The 15,380-nt window shown below is 37.2% G+C and overlaps 1 protein-coding gene across 4 annotated transcripts in view; it reads right to left on the bottom strand.

The window, feature by feature from the left end:
* The window catches only part of C17H16orf87 (chromosome 17 C16orf87 homolog), a 44,146-nt gene extending 29,010 nt beyond the window's left edge, over positions 1-15,136 (bottom strand). For 3 of the 4 annotated variants that reach the window (XR_004819747.1, XR_004819746.1, XM_027620163.2), the window contains exons 1-2: positions 14,783-15,126; positions 8,658-8,754 (exon numbers count right to left, since the gene is read on the bottom strand). Coding sequence is in view for 2 of the 4 variants with exons in the window: in XM_027620163.2 (XP_027475964.1) it covers positions 8,658-8,754; positions 14,783-14,848 (163 nt within the window). In the remaining 2 variants the exon portion in view is untranslated. Of the gene's footprint in view, positions 1-8,657; positions 8,755-14,782 lie in introns of all 4 variants that reach the window. The other variant, XM_027620164.2, reaches the window with a different exon arrangement.
* Positions 15,137-15,380: the final 244 nt, after the last annotated feature.

Here is a 15,380-nt window from a genome sequence, read left to right as displayed (position 1 = left end):
TTTAAAATGATTAAAATACAGGGCACCTGGGTGACTCAGTCGGTTAAACATCTGCCTTCGGCTCAGGGCATGATCCCAGGGTCCTGGGATCAAGTCCAGCATCCAGCTCCCTGCTCAGCAGGGAGTCTGCTTCTCCCTCTCCCTCTGCCCCTACCCCCTGATCATATAGTCTCTCTTTCTCTCAAATAAATAAATAAAACCTTTAAAATGATTAAAATACTTATACTTGTAATATACCACAAAAATATGAAAAAAATAAGATTCAATAAAAAAAGAAATTAGAAAACAAAATGAACTGTTCAAAATTAAAGTGCAGAAGACAAGCTAAATAATGGACACCTCTGAAAGACAGAATTATAGCTCTAGAAAAGGAAATCAATGAAATTTCCTGGAACACCCAAAAAAAAAAAAAAAAAAGAGAGAGAGAATAAGTGACAGTAAGTGAAGAGAAATGAAAGAAAGATCCAAGAAATCCAATACTCATCCATGACATAATTACTAATTATCTACCCAATATTCATTCTGCCTTCTTAAGAACAGAATGTTCTAATCAAGAGGGAACTGGGCCCAGCTAAAATATATACATTCAAAGACCCTCCTACAGAAGAAGTAGCCATGGAATTTTGTTCTGGTTAATGACAAATAAGTGGAATTGGGTAAGGTTTCCAGCACGATTTTTTTTTTAAGGGGGTAAGCACAGCTGACATGTCCCTTTGCCCCTTTGCCCTTCCCTCTTCTTCCTCTTGGAATGCTTAAGAGATTCCTGGAGGTACAACAGCTACCTTGTAACAATGAGGATGAAAGCCAAATCTCAGGACAGAAGAAAGAGATCAACCTAGGTCCTTGATTGATACCACTGAATCACTAGTCCTGTACTGCCAACTTCATCTTTTTTCTCTAAATAGTGAAAAAAAAACCCACAAACTATTTGTCCAATCCAGTGTCAGTCTCTGTGGGTGGTAATCCTGATATATCATCCAACAAGTACGCACAATCAGTATACCAGGAGGAAGAGAAAAAGACAGTAAGGAAAAAAGAAATACTAGGTAAAAACTGCTCTAAACTGAAGATTTGAGCCCTCAGATGGAAAGGAAGAATGAGAATGACATTTAAATATGAGTACAGGGCTCCTAGGTGACTTAGTCAAGCGTCCTACTCTTGGTTTCGGCTCAGGTCATGATCTCAGGGTTGTGAGATCAAGCCCCAGGATGGGTTCCCCATCCTCAGCTGGGAGTCGGCTTTGGATTGTTTCTCACCCTTCACCTCTGCCCCTCCCCCCACTGGCATGTGTGCACACACACTCTCTAAAATAAATAAAATCTTTAAAAATAAACAAATAAATGTGAGTACACAGTAAAGGCCTTTCACACAATGGAAAACAAGAAATGTACCACCACATACCTTCTATGAAAAAAATTTTTCCAGGTCTGAAACAACTTTCTGGAAAATTTATTTTAGAAAAAAAAATACACGAGTTAAAAAAAAATGATACTGAAGAAAAATGGGATTATCCTAAGAGTACAAAGGAAGGAAATCTTAGGGATGCATGGGTGGCTCAGTTGATTAAGCATCTGCCTTCAGCTCAGGTCATGATCCCAGGGTCCTGGGATCGAGTCCCGCATTGGACTCCTTGCTCAGCGGGGAGCCTGATTCTCCCTCTCCCACTCCCCCTGCTTGTGCTCTCTGACAAATAAATAAAATCTTTAAAAAAAAAATCTTAGTATGACAACTATGCAGCAGACCTAAGATCAGTCTTAATTAGAAGAAGTCAGAAGATTCTACAAAAAAGTCTTAAAAATGAATATACTCATCATTATACAAACTGTATGAGTAAGAACTTAAAAGTACAGGCAGAGGTAAATTAAGGTATGCATTCTTCCACCAAAGACAAAATAAAAACCTAAAGCCATGTCCCATATATGAATGTATAGCAATTTTAAGTGATTAGCATGTAAGAAAGTGTTTTCTGAAATAACAAAACCAAACCTTCATTGTCAAGTAATTCAGAACTAAGGACCACTTACTACTGAATTAATGCTCAATCACTGAGTTTATAAAAAGTACTGACAACTGGCAATAATCATTTCACTTTTTTCTCTTAACTAAAAGTGAGTATGTCATTTATAGAATTCTTGGCTTATTTATCAGCCTTTGCCTGCTAACTTACCTTAGACAATAATTTGAAAAGTTTAGGTTTAAATTTTTTTTTCCTTCCCCTAATTAAAAATGAGGAGGTTGTTATTTATCTGACTAAACTTAATCTAAAACTCATACCCAGGGGCACCTGGGTGGCTCAGTCGTTAAGCAGCTGCCTTCGGCTCTGGTCATGATCCCAGGGTCCTGGGATCGAGCCCTGCATCGGGCTCCCTGCTTGGCAGGAAGCCTGCTTCTCTCTCTCCCCCTCCCCCCTGCTTGTGTTCCTGCTCTCACTATCTCTCACTATCTCTCTCTCTCTGTCAAACAATAAATAAAATCTTAAAAAAAAACAAAAACTCATACCCACTGAGAAACATAGTTAAATACTAAAAAGCTATTCCAATTTCTTACTGTTTTATATCTTTTTTCTTACCTTCAGAGAAGTCTTTTATGAACTAGTATGTCATTTAGAATTTGTTTTTTCTTTATAGTTTTTTATAATTAAAATTTTTAAAGGAAAAAGGTACATCCATAATTATTAAATGCAAAATGGCACCCTTGATGTCACAAAACACCTGGAATAGCCATCAGAAAAAACAAATTTAGGGGTGCCTGGGTGACTGAGTTGGTTAAATGTCCAACTCTTGATTTCGGCTCAGGTCATGATCTCAGGGTGGTGAGACTGAACCCTGTGGCAGGCTCCATGCTCAGCAGGGGAATCTGCTTTGCTCCTCCCCCCACTCTCTCTCAAATAAATAAGCAGATAAATAAATAAACAAATACTTTAAAAGAAAGAAAGAAAGAAAAAGAAAAACCAAATTTAAACATCTGGAACAAAGCAGAGTTTGTTCTCACCAAAAACTGTTTCTGTCAGGATTTGGTGACTGATCAAGTATTTGAATAGTGCTCAAGGTTTGGTCTACAGTACAGATACTCTCAATTTTAGGAATACAGTATTTCCTTTAATCCCTTTTTATTTTTTTAAAGATTTTATTTTTAAGTAATCTCTACACCCAATGTGGGGCTCAAACTTACAACCCCAAGAACAAAAGTCACGTGCTCCACCAACTGAGCCAGCCAGGAGCCCCTTCTTCAATCTCTTTTTAAAGAAATTGCTTCAAATTGACAGTTTAGGACTTAATCTCAAGACTATTTTTTAAACTCTTAGGCAACCATTCAATTTAGAAATGAAATCCTACAAGAACAAGACAGTTAATTTTTTAAAATTTATCTCCATTTAATACTGGCCCCCCCAAAGAAAGTAAAAGAAACAATGCATATCTAACTCATTTGGGAAGTTGTCAAAGAATTATTAATTGCCTTGAGGTTCTATGCACTCCTACAAAACACTGAGCATTTCTTAACACAGATTTATTTGTAACATTCATCTCTGCCCCTCATCAAAATTAAAAAGCTTTCAAAAAATCCTTTGATTTCCATAATAAATTTTGTTTATTTAAATGTATTTTCAGCTAGACAAAATTCTATACAGGTCTAGTGTCCTACCTCCCTATTTCTACTGTGTAATGAAGATATACAGATAATATATTTGAAAAATGTGAGTTTTGAGCAGCTCAAGCTTAGATAAATCTGACTTGACAGATTATTTTCCTCCTACACATCACAAAGTTACAAAAGAAATTTCAACCCACTGAAATTTAAAATTATCTTTTATAGCTTTGATTTCACTTTTAAAATAAGTTCAATCTGAACTTTACAGATGGCTCTCGTTCTTGTTTTAAATGTTTAATTACATAAGTAAAAGTCTTCCTTGATTCCTTCCTCGTTATTTAGTGATCTATCCATCTATGCATTACATGTAGAGATAATTTTGTGGGGTCTTAAAAGCAAATGGAAAACAATGACCACATGATACAGCAATTCCTTCTAATTCTGGGTATTTATCCAAAGAAAATGAAAACACTAGCTCGAAAAGATATATGCACCCCATGTTCACTGCAGCATTATTTACAATAGCCAAGATATGGAAACAACTTAAATGTACACTAATGGATGAACAGATAAAAGTAATGTGGAGTTTTATCCAGCCATAAAACTGAAATCTTGCCATTTTTGACAACATGAATGGACCTTCAGGGCATTATGCTAAGTGATATGTCAGAGAGAGAAAGATTAAATACCATATGATCTCATTTGTATGTGGAATCTTAAGAAACAAACCAGAGCTCATAAATAACAGAGAACAGATTGGTGGTTGCCAGAGGTGAGAGTTGGAGGGGGAGGAGGAGGTGAAGTGGGTGAAGGGGGTCCAAAACTACAAACTTCTAATTATAATATTAATAAATCATGATCATGTAACATACAGCATGGTGACTATAGTTAATAATACTGTATTGCATATTTGAAAGTTGCTAAGAGTAAATTTTAAAAGTTCTCATTACAAGAAAAAAATTTTGTAAAACAAAAATGAATTCATGCAAGTATTGTTTTATTCTTTTCCTTAACTTCGTTTTACAGATTTTTCCATGTCAGTACATAAAAATCTGCATCATTCTAATTAGCACATACTGTTGTTCCCTAAAAGATGCACCCTACTTAACTATTTCCCTACTGATGATATTTGGCTCAATTTTCTGCTATTATAAACAGTGTTGCTTATAAATCCTAATAAATATTTCACTGTGTATTAAAAACAATTGTATCTTTAGGATACATACCTACTGATAAAAAGTCTAGATTCTAGATTACGTGCATTTAAAACTTTTAACAACTACTGTCAGACTGTTCTACAAAAAAGCTGTGCTGATTTACAACCTCACCACTAGTATGAGACTTTGGATTCTGCCATACTCATAAAAGCTCTTGGAAATCCTTTACATTTTTGTCAGAATGGGGGTAAAAAGAATGGTATTTTAATTAAACTGCATTTCCCTGATTATTAACAAAGTTCATTATCTTTCCAGATATATATTATCCATTTTCATTTTCTCTGTATAAATTCTCTAATTAAAACTGAAATGTTCTGGATCCCACTAACAATGTTCAAGTACTTAATAAACTATAGAGATTTTAAAAATTATGTACTCAATCTCCCACATACTACAAACTATCCAAGGCAAATCTTTAAAGAAATTTAATTGTAGAAATGAATATTTGAGTACCTATAACATACTAAACTCTGTTTACATTAGCCACATTCATCTGTACTTCATCTGCACTTCAATCCTCTAAGGTTTATACTATAAGCCTATCTTATACTCAATAGCAGCTGCTCACCGAGGTTAATTAACTTGTTGGAGAGTGACAAAACTCTCTAAACTGAATCTGAAGCCAAGGTTTCCAACCCCCATGTCTGACTATATCAAATTGTTCTCTAGGCTTTGAATACTCTTAACCCTTTCTCCTTAAAACCTTTTCCTCCTTTAATTTCTATGGCACAGTCTACTCCTGATGTTCCTCCATCCTTTTAAACTATTTTTTCTGTTTCTTTTGCTGTTTCCTCTTCCTCCTCCAGGAAATTTCTAGGCTTTAATATCTCATCTTTACTTCAAGGTCACAAGACCACTCTCATTAAACAACAGACCTTAGGAAATTCCAAATGTAAAATAATAATAAACTGCTTCTTACTCATCACCATGACTTATGTAACACCACTCTCCATTGGTTGTTCTCCTATAGCTGACATGTACATCTTCTCAGTTGACCTAAACTCCCTCCCTAATAACCTCCACCCTTTAAGACGAGTTTGCCAGAGTTCAGCCACTGAACTTCCTCTTCCTACCCTACCAACCCTCTGGGCACAAGCTCATCCATTTCTATGAGATCACCTACCATCTATTCACTGATGGCTCAAAAGATTTATCACCAGTTGAGGCTATTCCCTAAGCTTCAAACTATATGTCCAACTGGGGAAAAAAAATCCACATGGATGATATTTCATAACCACACCCAAAACTTAATTCTTCATCTTTCCCTCCAAACTTGTCTTCCTTTTTATATTCCCGTTCTTTTTTAAGTTTTTTTGTTATGTTAATCACCATACATTACATCATTAGTTTTTGATGTAGTGTTCCATGATTCATTGTTTGTGCATAATACCCAGTGCTCCACGCAGAACGTGCCCTCTTTAATACCCATCACCAGGCTAACCCATCCCCCCACCCCCCCACCCCTCTAGAACACTGTTTGTTTTTCAGAGTCCATCATCTCTCATGGTTTGTCTCCCCCTCCGATTTCTCCCCCTTCATTCTTCCCCTCCTGCTATCTTCTTCTTTTTTTTTCCTTAACATATTTTATATTCCCTTTCTAACCAGTAATCCAAGTCACTGAGAGTAATTGTAAAATTCTTCCCTCTGGTTCAAGTGATTCTGACTCCTTAATACTTGCAGCATCTGTCCCTCCTCTCTGTCCTTGTTGGGTATCTTCTTTACCTCATCTCTCACCTGAACCACTGGTATATAGAAGGCGCTTGAAAATATTTGTTGAATAAAAAAAATAAACACACTTGTCCTGCTAAGGGCACGAACCATGTCTTACTTATTTTGGAGACCCGGAACTGAGTTGACATGCCACCCCAGACACCTACTGAATGATCATTCCCGGGTTCTCATACCTGAATCAAACGCTTAGGGAATAAGACCCAGAAACCCATTTTTAACAAGCTCGCTGATTCCTATATAGTTGTCCAGCAAAGTCTTTATTCTCATGATGAAAGGGAACAAACTCAAACAAAGGCAGAAATGGAATTAAATAACTTTCTTGCCACTTCTATATTGACCTAAGATAAACAGACCTCTCACAGACATAAATATAAATAATTCTTTAATCACTTGCTACTATAACCTAAGCACTAACTCAGCATTCTCACTCAGTTAACTTACTGCAATAGCCCACTTCTATTTGTATTCCCAACAAACTATTCTCTAGACAGCAGCCAAAATGTAATTTCTAAAAGACAAATCAGAGCATGCTACCTTTCCCTCACTCCATCCTACATCCTAGGAATAGTTTGTCCTCATATTTTAAGAAGAAAATCCAAAACTTCTTATTCTGGTTTACAAAGCCCTACACAATCTGGCCTCTGCCTATCCCTGTGGCCTCATCTCCCACACTCCCCTGCTCTTACTGTCTACACTGCAACCACATAGGCCTTTTTGTTCCTAAAATATACCAAACTTTTTCCAGCCCTAAATTTTTGCATTTGCTATTTCATCTGTCAAGAATGTTCTTCTCCTTGATCTTATCATGGCTAGCCCCTTGTTTCAATTCAGCCTCAGTTTAAATGTCCCCTCTCAGAGAGGCCTTCTCCAATCACCCAATCAAAAGTAGCCTTCCAGACACATGCTAGGACAGCAATCTATTTTAATTTCCTACAATGCATTTATCACAAGCTGTTTATTTGTTCATTGTCTATCTCATGCCCAAAAGAATGTAAGCTCCAAAACAGCAGTGAACTGCCTTGACAGTAGATTCATTCATTACTTTATGGCCAAGGCTTAGAACAGTGCCTAGCATACAGCAGGTACTCAAAATTTATTTGTAATCAATCTACTCTTATTTGGAGATCATCACTGTTCTGATTTTATCTAAGGATACACAACAAAATTTCATCTTTTGCATTTCAAAATTCAATCCACTGAATAAATCCAATTTGTCTACATTAACGGGAAAGTAAAATTCCAAAAAAATATTTTTTAGATATTCTAAATCAGAGAATTATAAAAAATAACCAATATGTCTAAAAATTATATTCACCTCAAAATCAAGTTATATTTTTCCAGTCACTAGTCCAAGAAAATACTTTAAGTCATTATAAATTTTACTAGCACTGAGGAGGATAAAACCAAAGATCCATCAACCAGTGAATGGATAAACAAATTGTGGTTTATCCATATAAAGAGCACTACTAAGCAGTAAAAAGGAATTAATTCTTACTGATATACACAATGATATGGCTGAATCTTAAATTATGCTCAATGAAAGAAGCCAGGCAAAAAAAAAAAGAGTATATACTGTATGATTCTATTTATATATAAAGTTCTAGAAATAATGACAGAAAGCACATCAGTGGTTATCTGGGGGTGGGGCAGTAAGGACAGAGTAACAAAGGGGAACTAAAAAACTTTTGGGAATGATAAACATTATTCATTATCTTGATTGTGGTGACTAGTGTAATCATAGGATAAAACATATCAAACTGTACACTTTAAATATGTGCAATTTATTGAATGTCAGTTATACCTTAATTAAATTATTTTTTTATTTTTAGAAATCAGATCAGATCACTCCCTTGCTTAAAACCCTTCAATGGCTCTCCATCCTTCAATAATAAAAAACAGAAAATTTGCTACAAGATTTATCAGCATTATAAGGGAGTTAACATTTAAATGGAATGAAGAGCAAACTAATGTCATAGCTGATTTCCAACAGCTAATAAAAACCAAAGGCATACTTCAATAGGCTTTAATTTTTAACTTCAAGATGTAAATAATATATTCACAAAAATTAATTTTACATTTCTAAATCAAAAAGCTAAATATGTGGTAAACTCTCACAATTACCTGTAGAAGGTGGTGATTTCTCTGGGTGTTTTGCATTTAAAAGTTTTCTGCTAATAAATATATAACCACAAGGACACGATTTACATGCAACAGGAACCTGTACAAAAATAAGAAAAAGTGTATTATTACTATTTTTTTACTAAACTTCTCAGTGTTTATGTAGTCTCCTGAACTGAATGATAAATTACCGAAGTAGGAATCACAGATTTATTTAAACCCCACCTCCTTACAACAAATCGAGACTGGTATTGTGTCCTATACGTCTTCACATTCTCCTAATGCTTTACAATACCATGTACATAGAAAACGCATGATAAACACGTACTGATGGGAGTGACCAATAGAAAACCGTAAGAGAATCAGAACAGGGGAAAATATGTGGAAAAAAGGTAGTATTTCCTAAAATATCTGTTTGATGGCAGTTTATTAGCACCAACTGGAAAAGGGAGTGTGGTTGGGAAATAATTAAAGTAATCCCAGCATAAGAATGAGGACCCAACTGGAATAGTGAGAATGGAAATGGAGAAAAGGCAGATGTGCCAAACATTTCAAAAGGGGAAAATACTTCCACTATTTTCCCAAAGAGAACAAAAATACTAATTTGAAAAGATATATGCACTTCAGGTTTATTGCAGGATTATTTATAATAGCCAAGATATGGAAGCAACCCAAGCGTCCATCCACAGATAAATGGATGAGGATGTGATACACACACACACACACATACACACAGCAGAATATTACTCAGACATAAAAAAGAATGAGATTTTGCCAGTTGCAACAACATGGATGGATCTAGAAAATATTATGTTAAGTGAAGTAAGTCAGAAAAAGACAAATATCATATGATTTCACTTATAAGTGAAATCTAAAAAACAAAACTAATGAACAAACAAAAGTAGAAACAGACACCTAAATACAGAGAACAAACTGATGGCCCCTTGAGGGGGCTGGGTAGGGGACTAGGCAAAATGGATGAAGGGGAGTGGGAGGTATAGGTTCCTAATTATAGAATGAGTAAGTCACTGGGTTGAAAGGTACAGCACAGGGAATACAGTCAATGGTACTGGAATAGCGTTGTACGGTGACAGATGGTAGCTACATTTATTGTGAGCATAGCATAACCTATATAGGGTTGTCAAAACATTATGTTGTACACCTGAAACTAACATAACATTGTATGCCAACTATACTTTCCTTAAAAAAATTTTTTTAAAGGGAAAGTACTGAAAATGACTCGTTCTAATAGGAGAGGGCAAAATGCCAATTACCACTGACAAAAAAAGAATAGTTTACAACAACTACTCTGTGGGGCAAAGGATAGCACAAAACAAAAGAGAATGTAGGAGGAGTCAAGATCTAGGATCTCTTTAGTCTCAGCTCCAGGAAGGACATTGGATAAAACACAAGCTCTTCAAACTTCTGTTTCTAAATGTGTAAATTACAAGTAGTTCCTTTCTCTATTTCAAATCTATAATTTTTCAAAAGCCAAATGTTACTTAAAATCATTTTTAAAATGTTTTGATTTCTCTGCAATCATTTCACTCAATTTAACTTTTTTCACTCATATTAACTTTAATGATCCTTGAAATCAAGACATGTTCACCAAAAACCAGAAATTAATCTCAACAAAAAGTACTCACAGAATATTTTATGGTCAGAAAACTGCAATTCACTTTGTGAGATAAATTCCATTTGCCCATTGTTCTGCTTATGTAAAAGTTTAGTTACAATTATAAAGTTTTTTATCCAGGGGTGCCTAGGTGGCTCAGTCCGTTAAGTGGCTGACTCTTGATTTTGGCTTAGGTCATGATCTTGGGGTCCTGGAATCGAGCCGGGCATAGGGCTCCATGATCAGTGGGGAGTCTGCTTGAAGAATCTCTCTCTCTCTCTCTACCCCTCCCCCCACTGAGTGCACTCTCTAAAATAAAAAAAAAATTAAAAATAAAACTTTTTATCCATGTATGTAAAGAATGCTTCACAGTCTGAAATATAAATACTTGATCTAATTAAGCTTAATTAATATTCTGGCAGAATTCTTTTCCTTTGCATAAAAACATTGAACAAAGGATCTCTAGTTTGCATTTAAGAAAAATAACAATGAATCTTAAAAAAATAATCAAACTTCAATAGGTCAAATAGCATGCTTTATTAAGAATGTGATGAGATTCTTTCATGCCAGGACAGAAAATGAAATGTTACATTTTTTAATATTGTAAAATGCACCCAAAATAGATGTTTGTCATTTTTAAAATTTCACATCTTCATAGAAACTAAACTCAAAGGTACTGACTCATTTCCTTTATACTTACACACATCATTAAAGACATTCAATGTAATATAAATTGTTTTAAATTAATGTTATCCAAAAAACACAGAAACATGATGTTCTTATTCAAAAGTTCCTTTGCTATTCCACAAGCATTTTCTTCCAGCTACTAAAACTGAACAAATTTAAATTTAGGTCTCTGTCTTATACACAAGAAAAATACATAACACATAGCCTAAATTAACAGAGGGCTGCACTTAGGTATCTGAGATATGTACAAATGGCTTTGGGATGAAAGAATGCACAAACGCTAATTGATAAGCTGATTTTCACTCCTTAAGAGTGTTTTATGATCAAGAAACATTTATGTGCCTGAGCTAAGTCACCCTAAAGTCCCTTTTAAAATGGAAAGTTCCTTCTCCCAACCCCAACCCTGAAAAAAAGTACAACTAACTACCACCACAACCCAAATCCTAGAAAAAGAATTATTAAATAGGGTGGGCTTCAGTAATATTAATCTCTTTACAGTATAATTTGGTTTTAAAACAAAAAACCCTACGTTTCCTTCAAATTTCAGTTGTAATGCCAAAGATGACACTAATGAAAGTTCTAATGCTATACTCTCAGGGTTTTAAAACAGAAAAAAAAGAAAAGTTTTGTTTATTGATGACTTATTTTTCATCAATTTATCCTTTGAAAAGTACATTCAGGTTGTTTTTATGTTTACAAGTAAAACAGCTAAAAACAAGTAAAAAGTTAAAAAAAAGGGTCAAATAAGTGCAAGAAACAAGATCCTGGTCTTATACTGTTTCACTGATTTTTTTAAAAGTTCAAAATAACCACATTATAGAGAACTAATTTACATTCTTGCTGCTAAGAGAATCAAAGTGACCTACAGTAGACATGTTTGCTACATAGCACATAAAATTTCATATAAATAGAAAAAAAAAAGCTGCTCTATTTTAAAAAATTAAGCAGAAACAGAAACATACACAAAAGATCCCAGACAACTAACAAGAATCTTGAATATTACTACATACAAAATGGTTCAGTAATTTGAGCTACTGGATGTGAAACCTCTCAAAAATGAAAAGTATTGTGGTTGAGATGTTTCAGAACGGTATTTTCAATGGAGACATGTAAAGGAGATGTTATAAAACAACTGAAAATCTAGGTCTTTCTTGTTTGCTGATCTCTGTACCTGTTTTTAAACCTACACACACAAAGAATATATGTAAATCTATTTAAGTGGTGCAATCTCAAACTAAAGATTTTACATATCCTTTTGTTTATAAACTATACCTAAATTCTATTTTAATATTCATCAAACAACTCAGAATAACAATAATCTAATGATGTTTAAAAAATGGCTTTCTGGATTATAATTTTTTCTCATTTATAACTATAAGAAGCTTGTACTCTCCAATAATTAGAAAACTAAAATTAATCTTTTATTTCCTTCAAACCAGTTACTTTTAGTAAAAGATAAATCAATTTTAAGAATCACCAAAAGTTTTATTTTTATTTTTTAAAGATTTTATTTATTTATTTGACAGAGATAGAGCACAAGTAGGCAGAGAGGCAGACAGAGGGAGAGGGAGAAGCAGGCTCTCCGCCAAGCAGGGAGGCTGATGCGGAACTCGATCCCAGGACCCTGGGATCACGACCTGAGCTGAAGGCAGCCGCTTTAACCAACTGAGCCACCCAGGCACCCGAATCACCAAAAGTTTTAATTAGTCCTTATGTATATTATATTCTCTTAAATATTTACAATAAAGAACAAAACCAACATTCTAAATTATGTAGTAGCTTGCTATGGACTGAATTGTCATCCCCCCAAATTCATATGTTTAAGCACTAACCCCCAATCTGAAAGTATTTGGATGTTAGATAATCAGGTTTAAAGTTACAGTGGTGGGGCCCTCATGATGGGATCAGTGGCCTTATAAGGGAACCAGAAAGCTCTCTCTCTCTGCCAGATCTCAGACTTTGAGCCTCCAGAACTGTGAGAAAATAAATTGCTATTGTTTGAGCCACTTAACCTATGGTATATTGTTATGGCAGCTGGGGGGGAAGGGAGGACGTGTTGTGTGTGTATAACAAAATTAATGTATGTTTCCAAATAAAATGCTGATCACATTTTGTTGAACAATTACAGGGACTCCTAACAAGTTTATCGTCCTTCCCTTTTTCTTTAACCAGGATATTAAAAACAGGTTACTTTTCCCAAAAGATTACTTTATGCCAAATAAAACAAGGTCAAGATTTGCAGTAACTTGTGCCCTACAGAAACTGAAATACATAAAGCATAACATGTAAACCATATACTTCAGTACAGTTAATTGGAACAAATGGAAATGATTTAAATATTGATATAATCTCCTGCAAAGAGACTTAAATCACAAAGTCCAATTTTGTCAGAATTTAACAAATTTAGTTTAAGCGGTAAACTTAGTCAAATGGTAAGAAGGGAAGTTTAACTCTACTTCGGGAAACATGACTAAATTGTTTTTATACTGCATACTCAATAAACTCATAATATCAATAAAACTATAATTCTCCTTACACAATCTTCCTTCCTTGCATTTCTACCACAGGCCCATAAAAGATACTGAATAAAACATTTAACATTTTCTTTTACAAGATTTGATCAAGGTACAAGATTGCTCTTAAAGAATGCACTGACATCAGCATGTTATTTTTAAAGAAGTCTCCAGCCATTTCAAATTACTTCTGATTTAAAGAAAAAAAAAATTTTTTAAGGAAAGGGGAGAAGAGAGGTAGTCATTTTGAAAAAATTCTCTCAGTAGAAAAGAAAAAAATCACACCCAGATCTGCACACTGACATGAAAGAAGGGCCTTCGGATGGTTTTAATTGAGAATTTTAACTCAATAGATTGTAAGGAACGTCCATTATTCCAGTAAAGAATGAGGCATGCATAAAACTAAGAAACAGTAAAATGAAATTTTTAAAATTACAGCTATGACACTATTAATTTTGTGTAGAAAGAAGTCATTTAAAATTCATGAAACTACATATAAATTTTTAAAAAAAATCATGAAGTAGAAACGCCAAATTTTTAACAGCGGATACGGCGGCGAGTGGGGGAGGTGAGGAGTACCCAGAAGGAATGAGCTTCACTGGGGGCGTTATTCAATAATGTTCCACAAAAAAACAATGTAAAGATTCACGATTATTTCCGTCAAAAATATAAGAAATATATTTAGGAGGAAAAATGTCCAAATTCGCCTAAACTTGAAACCATTGCATTGCGGCCCCTTTTGTCACATTTAAGCGTTTCCCCTCCCCAGGTGGGAACAGTTTGGGGGGATCACAGTATAGATCTGATGGGAACAAAGCAACCCTGCGTCGCAGGAGCGGCTTTCGCAGCCAGGAGCCAGGAGCCTGGACTCGGAGCCGGGCACACTGGGCATTCTCGTCGGGGCAGAAGGGGGCTGAAGGGGCCGTGCTCCTCTATTTAGGCCACTGCCCCCACACTCCCGCCGCTGTCACCCAAAGCCAGCCAGGCGACTCTGGGAGGGTTCGGACAGGGCGCCCCGTCCGCTCCAGACAAACCCACGCTTCCCTCCCGCGCCACGGGCCGCGGGACACACACAGTCGCCCAGCTAACGCCGCCAGGTGGGCACCGGCCGGATTGCGACCCCGGGAGTCTCCCTGGCATCCCCTCGGCGTAGCCCGGCCTCCCACCGGGCTCCCACCGTGGCCACCGAGCCCAAGGGCCAGACCACCCGGCGAGGCGGCCTCTCCACAGCCTGCGGCCGCAGACAACTGCAACCCGTCCGCCCGCCGGCGCACCCGGCCCGCCGGCTCCCGGTTCCGGCCCCCGGCGCCCACCTGTTGGTCGCACTCGGGGCACGATTTGGTGGCCATCTTCACTTTCTTGGCTCGAGTTGCAGACATGCTCCTCTCCAGCGGCAGCGGCGGCGGCGGCGGCGGCGGCGGCTCCGGCTCCTCCCCTCGTACCTCAGGCGGCCCAGCGCCACCCGCCCGGTTGCCGCTGGCCAGACCGAAGCTTGAACGGGAGCGCGCGCGCGTGCGCGAGCTCGCGCGGAGCCAGCGTGCCGGAGAGGGGGTGGGGCCGGGCGTGCGCCCGCAGCGACCACAGGCCTCTTGCGCCAGCTCCGCGTGACCGCGGAGCGCGCTCCCACCCGCACCAAGCGGGTCCTCGGGCACGTCCCGATTCTCACGAGAGGAGACCGTCTGAATCTTCGAGCTGCACAATAGCCACGCCTTCTCTCAGCCCTGCGGCGCGTGGGGGCGTGGCTTGGGCGGGACTCGGCAGTAACGGGCGTCGGGTTTGGCCAACGAATGCACAGATAGGGCGGGTCGTGGTGCTGGGCACGCCCTCTCCCCCGGAGGAAGGAGAACGTGAGTGAAAGGGGAAAGGGAAAGCGCTTACGCATGTCCTGGCATTTAATACACTTAAGTAAAT

This window comes from Zalophus californianus, chromosome 17, assembly GCF_009762305.2.
Source record: "Zalophus californianus isolate mZalCal1 chromosome 17, mZalCal1.pri.v2, whole genome shotgun sequence".
Lineage (NCBI taxonomy): Eukaryota > Metazoa > Chordata > Mammalia > Carnivora > Otariidae > Zalophus > Zalophus californianus.
The sequence above is the reverse complement of the archived record's forward strand: the minus strand, read 5'-3'. Positions and strand labels throughout refer to the sequence as shown.